At 42.6% G+C, this 21,881-nt stretch overlaps 1 protein-coding gene across 7 annotated transcripts; it reads right to left on the bottom strand.

Moving 5' to 3' along the window:
• Positions 1–769: 769 nt before the first annotated feature.
• On the bottom strand, positions 770–21,436 carry RABGEF1 (RAB guanine nucleotide exchange factor 1). 7 transcript variants are annotated; one of them, XM_042026097.1, is made up of 11 exons: positions 21,332–21,436; positions 12,593–12,778; positions 10,936–11,102; positions 9,804–9,923; positions 7,775–7,795; positions 7,028–7,197; positions 5,369–5,450; positions 4,861–4,993; positions 4,360–4,451; positions 3,794–4,050; positions 770–2,841 (listed from the first exon to the last, which is right to left on the bottom strand). In XM_042026097.1, exons 2-11 carry the CDS (start codon positions 12,769–12,771, stop codon positions 2,443–2,445), a joined length of 1,620 nt encoding a protein of 539 aa, XP_041882031.1. In that variant the 5' UTR covers positions 12,772–12,778; positions 21,332–21,436; the 3' UTR covers positions 770–2,442. The 7 variants fall into 7 exon arrangements, with proteins under 7 accessions (XP_041882031.1, XP_041882026.1, XP_041882027.1 ...); XM_042026092.1 differs by having other exon boundaries at positions 7,028–7,194; positions 21,332–21,412; XM_042026093.1 differs by having other exon boundaries at positions 9,804–9,920; positions 21,332–21,412.
• Between the last annotated feature and the right edge of the window lie 445 nt (positions 21,437–21,881).

Here is a 21,881-nt window from a genome sequence, read left to right as displayed (position 1 = left end):
TCTAAAAACTGTCCCCAAACACTTTTTGTTATGTTTCCTAAAGGTGTCCAATACCTAGGAGTGTTCAGGGTGAAATCCTTAATACAAACAAACCATCATTATCTTCATTGATATTTTTCGTGATAAACAATATCATTGTTTAGATTGCGTTATTATCTATTACTGTACGTTATTAATAATTAGTGTTATTAATGGTAATATGATGAGGATGATGATGTTTCCAGGAGGATAATGTAAAGTCTGGAGCATCACAGCGCGATACTGAACTAAGAGTGGGAAAAATAAAGCAAATTTCTGATACTGTGACTGTCAGCACAGCACAACATCTGTATTTTAAACCACTTTAAGGGATGAGATTTCAATTAAACTCTCTGGTTCGCTATTTTTTGCAGCACTTTGTGAGCACCTCTGTGCTCCAGCTCTGCTCAGGGATAACTCCGGGTAGGAGGAATTCACCCCGGGCAGGAAATCACTCCAGCTGGGGCATGGAAATCCACCTCACCTGATTTATTTCAACAGCCCACTTCAGCGGCTTGATCACATGAAAAAGAGATACTTTAGTTGCAAATGCACCAGCAAATTTTAAAGTGCTTAATCACTCCCATGACCTTTCTGGAAAGAAAATAAAAACATACATTGTTACCCAGCCCAGCACTTGAAGGGCCAAGAACTGTTGTGTCCCGAAGCAGAGAATGCAGAAGCAGCCGCGATTACCTCGCCCTTAATTATTAACAGCGTAACAAAAGGTGAGGAGGGTTTTAGGGACTCATTAACGAGGGCAGAATGGGCACACTTTTATTTAAACACGATCATTTACACAATAGCTGAAACTTTGCTTCCCCCACCCCTCTCCTCGGGACAAACCTGGGTATCAGAATTAGCACCCGGTGTTTAGAACCCGAACTAAATAAATCCCAGGGTTATTTACCGAAGCGATTTGGGCGTGGTGACACAGGGAATAATTTGATTTTTTCTATTTTTGTGAGCAGCCCATTGCTGCGGCTGCCTCTCTGGAACACCGGGGGTGGTGCATAGCTCATGTAAGGCTAAAAACTGCCAGAAAAGGGACAAATCACAGTCGTGGTCTTAAGTTATTGCAGTGCAAATTTAATAGGAGCAGTGCTTTAATTAAGTGGAAATTAATCAAGAGGTAGGTGCTTTCCTCCTTGATGGCAAGAATTTAACATTGCTTAAAAGGAATTCCAGCTGAGCTTCGTGTTTGAGATCTCGGGTACACAAAGGAGTCAGGGCTGGATTGAGCTGGAAGAGATTTCAAATGACACAGAAAATGTTTCAAAGTTCTGTTGCAAGAGGTTACTTTTTGTGGGGTGAGCTCTTCTTTCACCCCAATCTGAATTTTAGTGGCACGAAGCCATTTTTAGCTCGGTGTTCAAGGTGCTAAAGGGGTCACTGAAGAGCAGAACGTTGATGTTTCATGGAAATAAAGTGCATTTTTCTGCTCCTGCTCCTTCTAAAAAGCAACCTCGAATTATATGAACTTATTTATTTCCCAGGATTGTCAAAAAAGCAACCAAAATTTATCCCACTGATGGAAATGACCAGAAGAGAGAGCCACTTTTGGAGCAACTCTTTCATGGTCTCTTTCCCGTCCCCCTTTTTTGTTCCACATTATGTAATTTTTACTACAAATACTTCTTCCTATTCCTGAAATATTTTCTATTTCTGGCCCCACATTCCCTTCCAAAGCAGTAAAATCAGCATTTTTGTGCACCACTCAAGGCTACCAGGTGTTCTGACAGAGCATTTAAACGAAGAAATGTCATCTTTTAAATAATTCTTTTTTTTTAACAAAGCAGATTAAGATGATTTTCAAGTTTGCAAATCACTACAACAACATCCTCTGTAATTCATCACTTCTCCCCTCCAGATTAACTCGTTTTTGCCTTTCTGCTGCAACATGATGGAGCTGAAAGGTGCTAAAATGAACATTTCGAGATCATTTTCACTCACACACAAGCTCATGCACAGCTGAGACATTAGATTGGAAATCTATTTACAATTTTACATATTTTACAATATATAGTTCGTCTTTACAGCTACAGAGTAAGTTCAGACTAACACTGGTACCTTGTGGAGCTGCTGCTGGAACTTGGCTTTGAGTTAAACTAATTATTAAAAACAATTAAGTGCATGCTTAGAAGGAAGCTTTCAGAAGAGATGTCAATGGACTAGTGTTGCTTAAAAATGACACCAGTTCGTGTAGAAAATTGAAATTCAGTTCAAAAAACCCACAAAAGCCTAAATAGAAATCTACTGGACTAAAATAAATACAATTCATTACACTTAACCAAAAAGAAAAGTACCTTTAAAAATGTACTGGTTTAAGCTCATCTGATTTTTTTTTTTTTTTTTTAAGCCTTAATTTCCTTCCCTTCCCAGCTAGGTGAGGATAATGCTGCTTTTCCAAGCTGCCACTGGGAATTATCCTGCATAAACCTGAGGCTGCAGTGGTGGGGGCAGCTTGTCATTCTCCACATTTTCAGAGTCAATGGCTGCTAAGGCTTGACTTTTTGGTTTTATTTCTAAGGGATATTTCTCCACAATATCTTCCACTTCCTTGGTGATCCCATCAGTCCAATCTATGAGGTCTTTCTCCAGCTTCTTGGCTTCACTGACAATTCTTTCCTGTCTCTCATTCAACTGAGAGAGGAGGTCTAAGCTTTTGCACATTTGCTTCACCCCCAGGCACACATCAGGGGAAAAACTGTCAGATTCCTGCTTTTTTGGGGAGGTCTGGCCCGTCATGAAACGATCAAAATCTTCCTGGCTCAGATTTAAAGACTGAGCATCCAGTTTTTCAATGAAGGCCACAGCACAGCACTGCAAATAAAACAGAGAGAGCATCACTGCAAGGTTGGAATCACCACAGACTGGAATGTACCTCTTTACTATTCCTTACCCTCTTCTTACATCAGTAAATGATTTTTAAATACTTTTTTTGTGCCCTAAATGAGCTTTTCCAGAAGTTAATTGGATCAGGCAGTTCATACAACTCTTTCCTCTCCCCCAAAGTTTGAAGAAATCAAAAACTGAGCTGACAAGGTACATTCCAAACCTCAGGGTCCCTGTGTTTGGGAGGTGAGGGAACAGCAGGAACATGACAAGGAGACAGGAGCAGTGTATTAATATTTAATTATCTGATCAGCAGAGATCTGCTATGCAGATTAATTCATTAATTTCCTGAAGGAAGGAGTGTCAAAGCCCAGCTCACTTTGTGGATGCTCTGCTCCTTCTGAAATAAACTTTTAACGTTCCAAGTTGTTTCATTCAACTCTGTAATTTCCGTCAAGGATTCTTTATGATAAAATGCAGAGCACACTGATAAATGCCTCTTGGAGAAGCTGTAAAAAACCTGTTTGCCTCCACACACCAATGGCCTAATTCTGCAGTGCCTTCAAGAAACTCTCCTGGGCTCAAAGAGGGAACTTTGCATCTGGAACATCTGCACAGCCCAAACTCAGGGTTTGAGGAACAGAAAGTCCTGATCTCCTTGCAGGATAAAAATACACCCAAGTCTCAACATCAGACTTTTCAAATAAAGGGTTTAAAGTTATAAAAAAATAAAGCAAAGCTGTGGTTTGGACAGCAGAGAAAGAAGAGAGAGGAGATAAAACTGGCTGTGCTCTAAGTAATCCCAACCACTGTTTGAAGATTCATTTTAATTTACATTTGAAGATTAATTTAAATTTACATTTCCCTTTGCTGGCAATTCCTACCTCCAAATCAAAGACAAATCTTGCTGTCCAAAACCCACCCTTCTTGCAGCACTCACCAGGTTAGTGAAATAATATCCATCCTCTCCAGTCATCAGCCTGCTGGGGTTGCAGAAGCGAGTGATGTACTGGATGTTGGACTGCAGGCGTGGGGGGTTCCCCTTGAGAACGATGTAAATCAGTGTGGGCAGGAAATCATCAGCAGAAGCTGGCTCGTTTTTGGTGATTTTGATGGCATTAAAGATGTGCTTGCTGCACTTGGTGATGCAGGCCAGTTTATCCCGAGGGACACGCTTGGAGTCCATCTCGATGATATCTGTGAGGGAAGGAAAGTCCTGAAATCATTCAAGTTGTATTAATCAGACACTGAATAAGCAGGATTTGCTGGGTAATATTAATATTGTATCATTTCTGTCTGCAGGGAAGTGTTTCAAGATCAGCTAAGCCTAAACACTTCAGTATGGAAAATTATCCCTGTTCCACAGATGAAATTCCAGTCCAAACCCACAAAGATTCCTGCAGATTTAACAGCCTGGACCCCCCCTTTGATGACAGCAAAAATAATCTCAGTAAGCAAGAGAGATAAAATTTAAAGCTGTAAATAAAAACTTCATCATTCACAAACCTGTAATTGCCTTTACAACCATGTCAGAGACTTCTGGGATTTCCTCACTGACAGGAACACACAGCATCTGGGGAGTTACCCAGTGCAAAGCCCTGTGACAGGAAAAAAAGGGTTAAACTCCTCAGTGCCAGTGACAGCCAGGTGTTTGAAACCAGCTGCTTCCTGAACTCAAGGCACAAGGAATGCTTTGTGTGAATGAGGCATTATTCCAGCCATAAACCAGCTTATTCCACTGAAGTAATTTATTTTCAGAGAAAATACTTCCTTTTTTAAAAGTTTGTTTTGGCTGTAATTTAACACAAGCAAACCAATTTTCCCAGTGTAGTGGTTGTCATTATCCCACCTATTCATTCCTCCTGTATTTTAAATAAAATGCTTTTAACCCTTGCTGGTTAACAAGGCATTTTTCTGTGCATAGCATGAGGTTTTTTTAACATGGTTGATTCAGAGCTCATTTACACAATTAAGGATTGCTCAATTATTTTTCCTTTCAAGCCTTACCTGATCCTTTTTTGGACAGCAAGGTCTTTCTTCTCATCATCAGTTGTCTCAGGGCAAAAAACATATTTATACTGTCGAGTCATGATGTATTTCTCAACCTCATCCATTGCCTTTTCCACTTTTTCAGGGGGCACTGAAAGGGACAAATCCCACAAATGAAGTATTCCTGGGCTCTTTGGAAGGTTTAATCCAGTTTAATCTTAATATCACCAAATCAGTGCTACTCATTTGAGCCAACCTGAGTTCATAAATGGATATAATTTAAGAAGTAAAAATATAATGGGTAGAACTCCACAGAGAGTTTAAGAGAAAGCTGTAAAAACAAATATTTAGGACAGCAAAACTTCCTAAAATTGATGCTGCTAGGAACAATTCTAACTCTGCTACCAGAACCTGTTCCCAGCATTTCTGAAAGCTGAGGATGCTTTGCTTTAACTGAAAATTCAAGAGGCTTTAGTTTTACATCGTTGCTTTTGGAACAGGAAGATGAGGAAGAAGAACTTGGTACCTTTCCAACGTGTCTGCAACCTGTCTGCTACATTTTGGTAGAAGTCCTGGGCACATTCAGACTGTTCCTCAATGCTTAAATCCTGCAAGAGAACAAAGATTAAGTGTGGAAGACCTGGCAGCAACACCTCATGTTTTGTTTTGGTTTAAGGCAAGTGTCCAGCTGCAGTAACAGTCTGAGAATGCAAAGGTGTCGTCAGAGGTGTTTATAGTGGCTCCATTTTATTTAAAAATAGGAGAAGCCAACACTGGCTCTTTAATAGGTGAAAGACTTGCATTTATTTGCTGAACAAAGGTTATTAGCACAGGTGCAATGTCATTTTCGCCAGGCACATCCCCGAGGAGCGCTGACAAAACTCAGACTAGGCAGGACATTTGTCCCTATTTAACCTCAGACTAGGCAGAAGGTTTGTCCCTATTTAACCTCTGACTTTTAAAAGACAATTTATAGTCTAGAAAATCCCCAAGATTATAAATTATTTGAAGGGATATCTATACAGCAGACATTTCTGGTGAGAAAGTTGCTGTGAAATATATTTACAGTGTTATTTGTGAAACAACACTGGCTTTTGCTAACTGACCTCCTGAAGAACATAACAGAGGTTTGAAATTAACTTAATTAAGGCAATTTTCATCATTAAATGGCTGAATAAAATCATACATTAAAAAAGGGGGGAGGAGAATTTGATTGCTGAATTATCTAAGGGCAAAAACTGGACATTGCCCTGAACACAAAAGTCTCAGTTCTTGCTGAGACTGGCTTTTAGGCCTGGTTTATGTGTAGTAAAAAATCCGTGTTTTCAGAAGACTGAAGTAGGAAATGAGAAAACCTTCAGTGCTTGAAGCCCAAAATAAACCCACATTATTCTCACTAACTGTGCGCAGAACGAACAGATCTAAAAGAAAAGAAATCAAAGTTCAAGAAGATTTCAAAGCAGAGGGAATGTAAGCTTCCATGAGAACTCATGAGGAGATAATCTGAGGAACTAAATAGGAAAGAGACAAGAAGGGGGTGAAAAAGAAGTTATGCTGAGTTCTGACTCATTCCAACCATAGGTGGCACCACAGACTGATTAATATTTCAAGAACATTGGTTTGTGGTTTGTTTTTTTTTTAATGGAAAATGAAGATGTAACCCTTATTTCATATTAAAAAAAGCAGCACGGTCGAATTCCCCTTCCCCAAATAAAAGGAGAGGGATGGGTTGATGCTGAATTATCTTTAGAAGTTTTTAGGCATAAGCTGCCTCATCCCTGGAAGCATCCAAGGCCAGGTTGGACAGGGTTTGGAGCAACCTGGGACTGTGGAACTGCCCATGGAACCAGATGATCTCTAAGTCCTTTCCAACCCAAACCACTCTGTGATATCTTATCATTTCCACAAGTCCTATTTATGTAGAATATTGCTGAACAGACTCATTTATGTGGGATTTAGTCAGGACTAATTTATCTGGGATGCAAAGGAGAGCTTTGGGGTTGGAAGGATGGTTTGGTCCAACACCACCAAAAAAATAAAGCACCCAGATCTTAATTTGATGAATTCCATCACCTGAAGGCTCATTACACTCCATAAAATCCAAACTGCTGGAACAAAAGCAGCATCTCCTCCCTCTCTTCCCAATTCTCCCATTTTATTCAGGCAAGAGGCATGCAGAGCTTACCCTTTTATGGCTCATGGTGTCCAAAAAGAGTTTGCATTGCTTGTAGATGTCCTGGCCAGGCTTCTGGTATGTCCTGATGAATTCTATGAACTCCTTGGACACTCGATCTGTCTCGATGCTGGCCTGCCTGTGGATGGAAGGGCTGGGAGCCTTGGCCTCCTGGATCTCTGCTGGGAAAATTCAGGGCACAACAGATCAGTTTTTTTACACTGCTGGATGAATTCATAAAGGTTTTATCACTTCAAGTCAGTTTTTTTCAGCTGTGCAGACAACTTATAGTCACTTATTTCTCCAGCTTTGCCAGGACAATGCTGGATATTATTAAACACAGCAATTATTAGTACACACAACTCCAGGAAAATGGAGTATTCCACTGAAGTGGAACATTTAGAGCCACACCCCCAGTGACACTAATGGCCTTTTTCTATTAGAAGTGACTGCAACATGGGGTTGCTTTTGGCTCTCTTACACTGTCATTCCCAGGTCAGATATCTCCATTTAAGGTTTCCAGATGGGATTCTGTAGATTCCTAAAGATAACAGGGTGGTTTTCCCACTTTCCCTGACCTCTACACTCCTGCTCCTTTGCTTGTACCAACACACGTGGCTCCCAAGCAGCTCAGGGCAGTTCTGCTCAAGGAACACACACAGCAAGCTGACAGAGCTGCACCCATGGGGCTTTTTCCCACAAAAACATCTGATTTTCCAAGTTCCAAGTTAATTGTCCTGCTCCAAAACCTTCACCCACCTTTCAGCTTGCCAGCCAACGCTGTTGGAAATGGAGGGATTGAATAGAGGTGGTGGAAATGAACGTGGTGAGAAGCAAGCAGAAGAGAGACAGAAAACATGAAAATATTCATGGTCAGCACGAGACAAACACAGCTTTCAATCTGCAAACACTTCACATGCACAGAAATCCTGCTTTCAACAAGCATGCAGAACTCCAGAAGAAAAAGAACTAAGTGGGATTAATATGTTTAAGTTGGTTTAATTTGAATTTGAGGGAGTTTATTGGGGTTTTTTTGGTTGTTATTTGTTTTTAAAGAGATCCAGCACTACAGAAAATCCAAAGCTGTGTCACCCAGTGAGTAACAAACACTTTTCCTCTGACCAAAGCTCCACACTTCAGCACAACCTTCTCTGGGGAATAACTTGGTCAGGCACCATCAGAACACTTCTGGTATTTAACTGCTGAGAACAGAAAAGGTTTTGCAAATATTTAAATTCCAACTGCAGCAATTGAGATAGTGCAAATCCAGCTCCTTTCTAGTTACTCAGGGACACTTTTCCAGAGGGGATTTCCTTCCATTGCCTTTATATCTAAATTCACTGCAGTGAATCCCAAACCCTACACAGGATTCCAGCTGAAGGGTGGGCATTAATTAAATTTGTCACATTTAACAGTAGAGAAGCAGAAAGCTTACTTTGAAATAATAAACAAAGAAAAGGGCAGAATTATGAGATATTTCTTCCATGATTAATCACTGATCTCATTTTGCAGTACAGCTGAAGGTTTATTTACTTATTTCAACAATGTGTTCACTCTCTTATAAAAAGAATGAGCCTTATTTCACTATTTGACCTTAAGGAATATGAATATAATTTTTTCACTCACTAATTCAAAATAGATTGGTTTTAGTTACTAGAGAGATGTAGTCAACTGAGGCAGATTAATATTAAGTATTAAAAAGTGAATGTTAGTTAGAATGAACTGTCTTTTAATGAGTTACACCAAGAACTACTTGTAGTTGCAGCTTCATTAATCTCTGAGCTGAAATCCTGATATAAGGAGAATTAATCTGCACTGATTACCAAGGACTGCAGGAACAAATGTACTTCCAGCAACAAAATACTCTGAGGTTTGTCCTGTGTTCTCAGGGAATTCAGTCCAACTAAAAAGAAGCTGATTACAGCCAAGAAATTCCAACAAGTTAAAGAGAACCCAGCAGAGGAAAATGCCAAAACGCCAGGAGCGAGCACGGGAAGAGTTAAGGAAGGATCAGCTTCACAAAGAATAAACATTATTAATACTTCAATCTTTCTACAGGAAAGCCACTTGTCACAGCAGAGCAGGAGCACTCCAGGGATTCACTATGGTTGTGCCATGGCCACGGAGCCCAGTCCAAGCATGGAATGTGAAAAAGGTTTTGCCATCAGCTCTGTTACACATGGCCCTTCATCATCTTCCTGTAATTTAATAAACATCTTCCAATTTCTTTAGCCAGCAGAACAAGTCAGGATTGCAAACAAATAAAGTAGGATGAGCTCTTAAAGCTGTTTGCATCATGGGGTTTGGTGTCCTTTTGGTTTAAATGAAACCAGCGTCTCCTCTTGATAGGAAATTTTCATCTTGGTTTATATAACAAACATCTGGAGATGTTTTGAGAATGCAAAAGTTCTTGAAGTGCCAACTTCAGTAGTTTCAACTCATAATAATCAGATTTGTAACAGCAACCAGGAATGCTTTTTTTGATAAAAACACAAAGCAGCACAAAATCCAACTAATTCTTACAAAATTCTTATTTTTTTAATTCTAATCCTAAAGCGGAGCTCAAAGAAGCTTCAGCTTTACTCCTGTGACTCCCTACTGAGAAGCAAACCATTGGTTTAGAGATTCAACATCACCTCAGGATGCTGGACTTGCTTTTTTTGCTACCTTCATGTTGAAGAGCATGAGTTACAACTGGCACAACCCTAGTTTGTGTTTTGCAAAGCCCAGCTAAGAGCTAAGCTTACTAAAACCAGGCAGACAGCTTGCCCAGGCTGTGCTGCATTACCTTCAGAAGGGGAAGCCAGTTCCCAGGAGGGAGTAAAAATCTCCTTCAAATCCCTGAGAATGTTATCAGCATTTCTCTCCCTCCCAAGCTGTCCTTGCTTAGGGGTTTTCTCTTGAGCTGCTGAAATAAAAGGCCAAAGCAAGCAGGGCACCGAGAGCAGGAGCGTGGCAGGACAGGTGGTGAAGGGATAAAAAAAGAAAAGATGGAAAGTGAGAATGAACATTCAAAAAAAAAAAAAAAGGTTTAACACGCAGGTGAATGAATGCCTCATGTAGCCAGCTGCTGCCATGCACCAGGTCAACTCTAATAGGAAATATGCTGAATTTCAAATGAAGGAAATGCATTATCCCTAAGGTTAAGACAGATTAATGTTGGTTTTCCTTCTGGAATTCCTCCTCCACAGCCCAGCATTTCCCAGTTTTCACCTGTGGAAGCTATTGCTATGCAAAGCCAGCAGTGCCATTCATCATTGCTGCTTGTAACACATTCTGGAGAACAAACACTCAGCCAACCACAAACTTGATCTTCCCAGCCCACACACAAACACTGTCAGCCTCACATTTATGTGCAGTTCATGGCACCCTGCTTACACATCCCATTTTTTCCTGGTGAGGTGTCAGAGTGAGGCACTCTGGCAGCATCAGCTGATATTTTATCTCAGGGTTTCTATCACACTCAGACACAGCAGTCTGTTGAGGTGACTAACAGCCAGCACCTTCTCTGCTGCTCTCTCCAGGAGGAATTCCCCTCCCAGCCCTAAATCCTGGGATGACACCGTGGCTGACTCAGGAATTTAGCTGGAATGTGTGCCAGAGGAACAAGGAACTTCCCCTCAGCAGTGCAGTGCCAGACCACCACCAGGAACACATTTATGCTGTTTAGTGGAAGAACTCCTGTATAATAACATAGAAACACAGGTTTAGCAGTTCACTGTTCTATTTAAAAGATTGGCATCACCCAACAGCTCACATTTTTCTGCATTTTCAGAAACAATCACTCTCCAGAAGCATCACTACTCCAACTTTCGAAAGTCAAAGCACAGAGCATTAATCTGCCTTTTAGAACAACACATCTGTCAAAAACACTTATAATTTTAAAATGTACAGAAGCATGAAAAGCAAAGGAGAGTTACCCTTCTTAGCTCCTGCTCTGGAAGAAGCCGTGAAGAACTTCTTCACAGTTGTGACCTTTCTTGTTTTCTCATTGGTTTTCTTCTCCTCAAACTTTGAAAAGGTCAGGGACTGTGCCCCTTGGGTGCTCTGGCTGCTGGCATAGGCTTCTTCCTCCTCACGCTGGAGCCTGGAATTAGAAGAACACAGGTCTGATTTAAGTGCTTAAATAAGCTGATTTCCTGTGCAATCATTAATTACTCATTTGACATGTTAATTCTTTGCCCATCTTCATTCCTTTATTCCTGCCACATTTCCCTTCACTACATGACACCCACCCTTTCCAGGCTGCAGCAGTAAAAGTGACAGAAAGCTCAGGGTGGTGAGGGACGGTTAAACTGTGAGGCCAAAAGGGGGAAAAATGAGGTTTAACCATGGTCACCTTCCCCTCATGGCACACCCTGAATTCTCTAGGGTCAGGGAAGGATTTCCAGCAGTAGGTTCCTTGCCTTCCTTCCTGCCTCACAGGGAGTTCCCCAACCTCTTACCACAGGCTTCACCATCTTAAAAAAGCAAAATACCCTGTCCCAACCTCAGAAATATTTTGGGAAATAGATCATTGTAGTCCTAATCTGGTTTGGTAATAAATATCTGCTTGAATGAATGAGACCAAACCCAGTTTTTAATCTAAATTAGAGGAGGGCAAACTCACCAATCCTGAAACTTTTTTCCCCTTATGCAGAAGGATTAAAATAGGTTACACTATATCACCCTTCAAGATGCTGGAAGGCTGAGCAATTGTCTTTAGCAAACCATCCAGCTCAGGATGGACCATAAATAGTGTTGGATCTACAATCTCTTGAGGCAAGAATTGTATCTTACACCAGTGTTGACAAGCCTGTCTATTCACTGCAGCAAACAATCACAGCTTATCTGTGCCTTTAGCATCTCCCAGCTACTTATTAAAGAATTCCTTAAATACCCCACTTTATTTTAGGGATGATCCAAGACTGGCAGCAAAACTATCTGCCCTAATAATAAAGTTTTTATTAACTGTTTAAGATATTTATGGCAGAGGAAAACAATGTCATGACCTCTGTGCTGCCAACTGCTTATCACCTCTGAAAACACATCTTCCATTTTCAGGGTCAAGCATTTATCACATGAGGAAAACTAGATTGGTTTGCAGAAAATAAGTGATTAGACAATTACCTAAGTTAGTAAAGCTAAAGCTTTGATGTTCTTGGGCTTAACCCTGCAGTTTGAAAGAATGACCACATACAAGACTAAAATCAGCAGCTGGAATGTAAAACCAGGGTGTTGGCTACACCCAAGCCATCTCCAGAAGCTCCAGAGGATATTTTAATCAAAATTGTCCCTTTAACCCTTCTAACTGCTAGATAGAAATATAGATTTGCATATGCAAATGAGGCTAAAGTATTCATTGGGAGGTTGGGCTTTGTTTACATTTGTTACTTCCCAGATTTTCTTTTCAAACCTCTTGTATTAGAATGTCACAAATATCCATCTTTGCATCAAAAGGAAGGTTTTAATTCCTGCTGGAAAGGTCAAATTGGAGAACTTGTGATGAGCCTGAGCCAGAGCAAACAGGACTCGGAAATGGGAGGCAGGAATAGTATTTGGTGGAGTCACCCTGAAGGAAGAAAGAAGGTTCTTTACCGCTCTGCCAGCTCCCAGTCCTCTTGAATCTGCTTCTGCCTGGCCTTGTGGTATTCCTCCCTCCAGCACTTGGAGCAAAACCCCTGCCAAGCAGGATTGCCATAGTAACCACAGCCCTTCTTGCACAGCAGCTCCGACTGATCCACGTGGATTCCTCTGCGCTCCGATTTCAGGTTCATTTTCCTCCTGGTGGAAGAGGAGAAGGGTTAAAAACAGAAATGTGGCACCAGCTGCATCCCAGATACCATTTCTTCTGAAGGTTTGCCTTTAGAAAGGAGTCACCTGCTTGAATTATTTAACAGCTCCATAGCAACGAAATGAATGCCACGGGAGGAAGGGCACAGTTACATAACCACGAGCCCCACAGCCAGGGGCAGCATGAGCACATCTCTGCAGGGCTGAGACCTGCACACAGCTCCAGGCAGTGGCCCAGGGCACCAGTGACAGCCCCACAGATGGGACAAAGGGCCAAGGCTCTGCTCTCATCAGCACCTTGTTCTGACAGCCAGAGACACAAAGCAATGGGGGAAAAAATGTAAGAAAGTTCCAAACACCAATGAAGGGAGCATATAGAATACACTGTATTCTAAGACTGTGCCTGCAAAGAACCACACTGGTGAGGCTTTAGGAAAGGGATCTCTGGCCTCCAAAAGTGTCTTCAGGGCACAGTGAGGAATCACAGCTGACCCAGCTGGGCACATCAACACATGGACAAGGTGCATCCCCACTTCCTCCAAGTTATGGCAGAGTTAAACTGGCTGCCTGCACACAGCACAGCTCTGTGGGATTTATATTTAGTGACTGCAACAAAAAGATTCTCCTGCCTACACCAGCACTGTGCCAAGCCTGTCTTGGAGCATCCAGCAAGCATCCAGCCTCCCCTTTCCTTGCCTGCCTGACAGAAACCATCCCACATGCCAACTCCCTCCCAAAGGCATCCCAGCTACTTGGTTCTAATGGGGAATGCTGGAGTCATTTTAGGAGAAAAGCAGCACAGGATTATCTGCATCAGCAAGGTTAAGGTGTGCATATTAAAATGTTAACATTTGGATTGCAATATTGACAGACACAGAGAGCAGAAATAGCACAGCAAAGTTTTGTCCAGTAAATTCAGTTCCTTTCCCTTTCTGCCATTCCAGAGATGCCACGTATGGAAAGCAAGAGGAAAAGGGATTTTCTCAAACTGAAGAACATCAGCAACTGAGTCAGAGTTATCTTCCTTTCCCCTGAAATTCCACCCCAAACTCTTCTCTGGATCATCCAGCATAACAGATGGAATATGCACAAATGTCACTGCCACTGAGAGTTTTCTACTACAGGAAGTACCAGCTCTTTTGTTCCAAGCTCAATTATCCATTTTAAAAGACTGATAATGTTTAACATTTCCCATTAATCTAATCAAGTTATTTTAAGCAAAGTAACAGGAAACACACGATTTTCTCTGAGGGGGGAACAAATTAAATATTCCATCTTATCTACATAAGTATTAAGATTTCTTCCACTTTTCAATTTTTGAAAGAAATAATGAGTTTCTAAAAATAACCAAAAAATAGTTTAATTGTAGAGACATGCATATTAAGGGCATCAATTTCTTAATGACATCATTTATAGCCATGTGTTCTCATTTTTATAGATGGGAGAGTGGCTGAATACTTTCTTTTCTTTCCCACTGAAAAGTCTGACAGACAATATTGTGCTGCTGCAAAGCAAAATGAAAATAAACCCAACCCTATATTTTAAATATTTGAGAGCTTTACTTCATTCCCATATGCAGAAATAACTGAGAAACAAAGATTTCACAAAAATCTTTTGGTTTCATTTCCTGACTTCTCAAGGAAGGCCTGTGTGTGAGCTCCTGGCTGCCAACATCTCAGAGCCCAGAAATTCAACTGTCAGTGTGTGTCAGCTGCACAGCCTGGGGAGGAATTGCACAGTGGCAAGATTTGCACACTCAGGCCATTCCCAGAGCATCACTCATGTCCTTGAGCAACAATTCTGAAAAGAAAGGGGAAGCAAAAGCATGAAACTCTTCACTGATTCAGTTTCAAGACTACTTCCTACAAAGCAGAAGCTGCAGCAGCATTTTGGTCAGAGACCTCTATTGCAGGTGCCTGTCCTAGAAAAAAATGCAATAAATATGCATAAAATGTTTAATTGCCATTCATGTGAAGCTGTTCCGTCAATGTTTTCCCTGTAAACCACGAAGAAACAATAAATAAAACCATTTTCATAACACAAACTTCACAGAAATTTTACAGGGATCTCTGTCACCCAAGGAAATAAAACCCTATAAAATCCTGTCACCCACCACAGCAGAGCTACAACAGCTTTGCAACTGCAATAATTCCAAGAATTCAGGTGTCTGCTCTCATTCAGCATCACCACGTTCCAGACTCTAGTTTGAGAATTAAAGGAGTAGAATGAAACCTGACCCTGTTTCTCTCCCTGCCCAACACCTGAAAGCCACAGCAGAGTTTCTCTGCCAGCTGTGCACTTTCACCCCCTCCAGAGAGGCATAAAAATCACCTCTGTGCCCACAGATCTTTGCCCCCACAGTGCCACCGTTCCCTCTGGCATCCTGTGTGTACACACTAGAACTAAAAATAAAGCTCTGCTCAGTGTCCAAGCTCAGAGTAAGCAAAGCAGGGCTGCAAGGAGCTGCAAAGTCAAGTGCCCTCCCCTCCCTCCAAGTGTTTGCAGTGACATCAGCTCAGATGCAGGGACAAAGGAGGTCACCCTGAACCCACAGGAAGGAGTCACATGCTGCACACAAAGCACAGACTTTCGGCTCCCTTCAACCAGAAAAGGCTGTTGTAAAAAAAAAAAAAAAAAGTTGTCCAGCCGATTTCTGCAGGTCAGCATTAATATTGTAATGAACAGAACAACTCCAGTTGTGATAAACTGAATGTGAAAAAACCCTCTCAAATTGATTTTTGGCAACTAAATCCCTGTGTGTTTTATGATCTTACACACCTAAAAATGTTTTGTTGGAAGTTTTGTGTGTCCAAAATGCCTTTGTTTCCCCTTTCTCTAGTCCCTTCTCTCCCTCCCACTCCTTATCCAACAATCACCTCCTCAATGCATGTGCACAGTCACACCACACATTTTGCACGGTCAGACCTCTTATTTTCACTCCTGCCCTGAATGCATGATGTGTTCAAAGCTCACTTCTGACATAATTCCAAGGAATAAAACAAATTTGTTGTTTGTCTGGAGTTGGAGAGCAGGCAACTCCTATCACCTTTATACCACCTGCCCACCTGAGAAGTCAGGAAAACACAAGGAAGGTAAGAAACCTCCACATTAGAAAAAAAAAAAAAAAAATCTAATCCAGAAATACAACAAAGTACCAGAAGATTATAAATAACATTAACCAGTACAATTTGGAGAGGTGCTTTGCACCAAACATCCTTCTTGCATCTCCTGGATCCCAGTTAAAGTACTTCAAGAAGCCCCACATCTCCCTGCCAGGAGCAAAAATGTAATGTCATTTAAAAGATATTCATCCACTGCTCTGCTTAGTGAGTGCTTCAAATGTGCTGTGAATATCATCAGGGGAGGCAGAAATGACACCTTACAAACACCAAAAGAATCTTCTTTTGAGCATTTCTGTGCCAGGACTAGACCTCATCACACCTTAATATCTAATTGTTAATTAGCAACACCCCTTTGAAGAGTTTAGAAAAAGAATGTGCTCTCAGTTATTAATTTATGAAATCCCTTCACTGAATGTTATTTATTTGCAAGCAAAAGCTTCTGGTCTCCCATTCTCCACCGAAATGGAAATGTGGAAATCACCCAACTCTTTTCTGTGACCTTTAAAGTGCACCTCACACATCATGTGCAGCTCCTGAGGGATTTATTTGGGATAATCACAGCCTGGGAAGGTGTCCCACTGCTGGCTGTGGCCACCAAAATGCTCCTTGTCTTCCTGCCACAAGAATTCCCAGGCTGAAGCTCCATGTTCTGCATGTCCAGCTTTATTTTTCCTAATTCTACTAAAATCAAGAGGAAGTGAGGCATGAGATTCATATTAAGTCAGATCTATCTGCAGGGCTGCACACCAAAGGTCTCTAATGACAGATCAGATCTGCTCCAGCTTTTTCAGAAGCATCTCACAGTAGCTTTGAAATGATGAAAAAATCCCCACCAAATCACTGTGGTTTAATTCAAAATTAGCTTTCTACTTGCTTTAATGCAATTTATTCTGAAGCTCTCAAATACATCTTCCTATCAACATATTTTTCTTGCTGTACCCACACTTCGATAATGTTTTTTCTTTTTATTCACTTGTTTAGAGCAAACACCTTTTAGGAAGGGCAACACCAACTCAGAGACTTCTCATCCTTGCTCACACCCCTTGATTTTTCCCGTCAAGTTTGTCATCCAAGAACCTCCAATAAATTACAGCTCTCCCTTCAGAAAATGGGAAGTCACAGAATATTTTTCAGGAAGGACAAAGCAGCTGCCTGCCCTCTGTGGCTCTGTCAGGGCTGAAACTGAGACCATGGGTGCAAACACTGCAGGGTTTCAGTTACCACCACCAGGGAAGCACACCAGGAACCCAAACCCATAAAACCAACTTTTCTGCAAAATATTCTGGCTGAAAGCCAATTCACTTTCCCTGTCACTTACTCTGATCTGCCTTTTAACACTTACTAAGGCAACACAGAGAGTTAAGACATGGGAAACATGAATTTTGCTCCAAGCCCATAAATCCCCAGGCCATTTCTGTCAGTATCCCACAAAGGGGACTGAAGGAGAAGCAACCATTCCTCCAGGACTTTGGACCTTTTGTAGCTTCATAACAGCAAAATACTAAGTTCTAATTTTCACAAAAACCAACTTACAAAATAACCAGAAAAATTCACATTAAACCTACTAAATCAGTTATCAGTCACAGCAAGGAGCAGATTCATGCTTAGCTTTTATGTGGTAGGAAAAAAGAGGATCCTTCAATCCAAACTGGATCCGTCACCCAGGGCTGAGTTAATGAACACATGAAAGGCTAAACTTACATAACACCCTCTTTTCAGCAAGAAACACAGGACAATTTTCACAGCACAAAGACTGCAGACACAGCTTTGGCTTGGGGAAAAGCACTGGGTGAAAGATGGTTTAGGAGCAGCACGGTTACCACGGGCTCCAACACCACCAGCGTGTTTTTCTGGTTCTTTTCCACTTCCCTTCCTTGCCAGGGATGGAGCAGGCAGGCACCTTTGTTATCAGTGCAGATTCTGAGGAGATATCAGCTGGGTCATAAACTATTTATTAGTCCTGGAATGCTGAGGTCACCTTTGAGACAAGAGCTGGCTGGAAAAGCTCATATTCAAAGCTGAATAGAAAGGGTCTTGCTTAATCAATCAAACACCTCCAGTAAGAGCTAAGTGCAATCAATTCGTAATTATTACAAGCTGTGAAGAACAGTTTTTCAGTAACTCCACAAACTAACACTGGAAATTAAAGCAGTAGCTTTAATTCTACAATTGAAGTGCTATAAATGAGTTTCAGTATTGCTAATGACTTAATTAAATGTATCTAAAACCAGGAAAACACAGACTGGGAACAGGCAGGTTTGGTTTTTGGGTATGTTTTGGTTTCTTTTTGTTGCTGTTGGTTTGAGTTTTTTCTTCCCTCCCTAAAATTCAGTTCTCAAAAAAAACCAACTTGACACAACCATTAGCAACAACCTACAGCAGTCTTTTCACTGGGCTGAAGCAAATGTGATTCAGCTCTTCAAAAGTCATTGCAGCACCTAATGAACAACTTGAATTCTCCCAATTCAAAACCATCAAAGTGTGAAGTGTTCACAATGAAGGATCACTCTCTGCAGCTCTCTGGTCATCGATGGCCATCCCCAAAAATGGAATTTTAAAGCAGAAAAAAGAAAACCAGGGAAGTCTCCACACACACAATTCTTACATTTACTGCTGTTGTTTCACATTTTACTGGTGCCTGAATATTCCATCATAGTTCAGATCAAGACAGCAGCCAACAGCTTTAATTACTAAAAATAGATTTATAAGGTAGGTTAGAAAGTGCATCAAAAACTGAGGGGTGCAAGGATGGAGTTAAGGTGTATTTTGTATTTTGCCAGTGGAAAAGTGCCCTGAAAATTTATTTATTCCAAAGAAGCACTGACGCAAATGCCCCAAAATTCTGAAGAGCACCAACCTACGTGCTGAAAGAGTCGTGATTCAGGTGTAACCCCAAGCACTCAGGCATGTAATTAGCAATAGAGTAATTAACCATGAGCTAATTTCCTCCCAAGGAAGGGTGGGGCAAGATGATCTCAGGCTCATGAACAGAAAACACAAAAGCCATTAGACAACTCGGGAATTAGGCAAGAAACCTGCGTGTTATCTTCGCAGTGCTCACACTTTTAGTGTGCATCTTTCTTGCAATTATGGGATTTCAGCTACAGCAGTTGTAGGATAAGCAGTGCAGGCTGCTAAAAAACAGTCCCAAGAAAAGAAAGAGTCGCTGCTTTGGTGAGCAGCCACCTCAAACAAACCACAGCGCTGGGTCCTGTCATTTGGAGGGTAAATTACAGCCACTGCTCCAAACCTCCAAAATCCTGACGGCCACAAGGCTCCAGCTCTCAATTTGCTCAGCTTGGAGTTGTGTTTTCCTCCTCAAATGTCAGCACAGGCCTGGAGCTACAGGTTTGGTTTGTCCCCACTAAATTACCGTGGCATGAATGACCAGGCTGTGTCTCACCATCTCCATGTGATTCACAACTCTGCTTTTAAACGAAACCACAGGAAACATCTAAAAACTCTTTGAGCCCCTTGGCTGGGAATTCAGAATAAAAAGAAGATTAGCTAAAACTGCTAAAATCTCCTCAGAAATAGCTTCTACACACTATTTCTTGCCAACTGCACTCACCTGGATGCAGAAATTAAGTTGCCTAAAACCTCAGAGAAAAACTTCAAAACGTTTTATACACTTTGTACCTGGACTTGTTACAAGTAGCATTTTAACAGCACTTCACAAGCAAGGTTTCTAGGTCTAGTTTTAGATCACAAGTAGTTAATCATCAGAAAAAAAAAGCCCCAAGCATAACTGGGGATTACACAGCAAAAAAAAAAAAGAAGGAGCTGAGAAAGATTGTTCTAGCCTAAATAACACCACAGAACAAAATTAAATACCAGAATCACGGACTATCTTCAAGCTTATAATCAGTTTGTTGGGTAAAGCAGTCTTAGGAATTGGTATAATTGGCCTTATAGCCTATTCTCCCCTTCTACTGTGTGTTGTTTTAGGCTTTTTCTCGGTCAGCAAAACATTCCACTGAGCTACAATTCTCTTCCTAATCCTCCCTGCTGCAAAAAAACACTTTTGTAACAGTGTCCAGAAGGCCAGCACATCCAATTCCTGAGTAAAGCACTGTTCCTGGAAAACACCACGTCCTTCTCTGCTGACCTGGTTTGGTCATTGGTCTCAAAAAAGTGTTGGGTAACTGGAAAACCAAGAGCAGCTCAGTGCCGTTCCCAAAGTCCCGGTGTTAGGAACTTCATTGCTTCAAAAGTAGTTTCAAATGAGACCAAACAATAAAAGTATGGCAAGTCAATAATGGATCTAAAGCACAACCCCCACAATGCTACCCTTCCCCCCCAAAACATGCAGTGCTGCTAATTCCCAGCACTGGGCCCCCACTCAGCCAAAAAAACCCAGTTGAATTTTGCCTGTAAAACCCTCTCAAGTGAACCCAGCACCCCATCACAGCCCCGGCCACAGAGCAGGAGGATTTCAGACAGCACCGAGCCACCCCCTCAGAGAATTTCTTTGGTAATTCAAGCACATCATTCATCTCTCAGTATCTCACACCCTCGCTGAGCCACTCCCTGCTTCAAAGGAACAACCTGAACCCTACACAAAGTGCTACAAGCAGTGACGAACACCCACAAAAGCATCCAAAATGCACTGCTCAGCATCTTAAGTATTCTCCAAACTTCACCTAGCTTGACTTTAAAGGACTTTGATCCTCAGCTGTGCAGTGAGAAGCCACACAGGGACAATACTTACAGGAAAAAAGCCAAAACCTCACTCATCCGCAAGGAATTCATCAGGAAAACAGGCTAAGGTGGGCATATGGGTAAAGCTATCAGTGACACCTGCACCCTGTTAACTACCAGCACAGGCCCATGGAATTAATTCAAATACATAGATAATAAAAATCAGCTTTAGGAGCTGCACATGGAGGAGGGCAAACACCCACGAAAGTATCCCAAAAGCACTGCTCGGCATCTTAAAAATTCCCCAAACTTCACCCGGCTTGAGTTTAAAGGACTTTAATCCTCAGCCGGGCAGCGGCAATACTTACAAAAAACAAGCCCAAAACTCCTTGATCCACAAGGAACTCATGAGGAAAACAGGCTGGGGGGGCATATTGGCAAAGCTGTCAGTGACACCTGCAGCCTGTTAACCACCGGCACAGACCCATCGAATTAAAATACATATATACAGCTAATAAAAATTAGTTTTAGGAGCTGCACAAGGAGGAGGAAGGGGGTTTGGCAAGTCTCAGTATATCCCGGTGTTTATCCCGACCGCTGCCGCCCCGCGGGGCCCAGGGACCCCACGCCCAAGGTGGCAGCGGGGCCGGTGTGAAGCCCCTCGGCGGGGCGGACACCGACCCCCGACCCTCAGCACGACCTATAACCGGGGGGACACGGCCACCCCCGCCTGTCCCCGACCCCAGGCGGCCCCTCCAGCCCTTCACCCCGCGGTCCTCACCGGCTGCCCCGGGCGGCGGGGCCGATCCGGCCGCTCCGCTGCGCTGCTGCCGCCGCGGCCCCTGACGGCCCCGGCGCTGCCCGGGCCCTCCCTCGGTCCCTCCCTCGGCTCCGGCGGAAGGGCGGGCGGCACCTCCGGGGCGGGACCGAGCCCGGAAGGAAGCGGGGCCCCGCCGCGCTGGGCGGAGGGGCGGCCGCTCCTTGGAGGGGCAGCGGCCGGGTTCGGGGCTGAGCGGCCGCTGTGAGGGTCAGCGGGGCTGTCACACGCCCGTGCTGCTCGTGTGAACGCATTCACAGTCCTTTTCCTCAGCTTCTTATTGTCTGTCCCTCCCAGCGTAGCGAATTCCCACGCTGCAGCCTCCCTTCCTTCTCCACAGCCCGCTGCAGCTCCTCAGGGCTCCAAAAGCCGGGCCCTGGCCCCACACGAGCACCCCAGAGCTGCCTTTGGGCTCTCTGCAGTAGGGAGCTGAATATCCGCTGCTATTTCAAACTCGTGTTTCCACGCTCAGTTACACAGTGCTGGGTGCTGGTTTCCATCTCTTCTACCCACC

Source organism: Corvus kubaryi, unplaced genomic scaffold (genome assembly GCF_017639235.1).
Source record: "Corvus kubaryi isolate FWS band 111438036 unplaced genomic scaffold, C.kubaryi_AGA036_p1.0 37284, whole genome shotgun sequence".
In the NCBI taxonomy this organism is placed as follows: domain Eukaryota; kingdom Metazoa; phylum Chordata; class Aves; order Passeriformes; family Corvidae; genus Corvus; species Corvus kubaryi.
The sequence above is the reverse complement of the archived record's forward strand: the minus strand, read 5'-3'. Positions and strand labels throughout refer to the sequence as shown.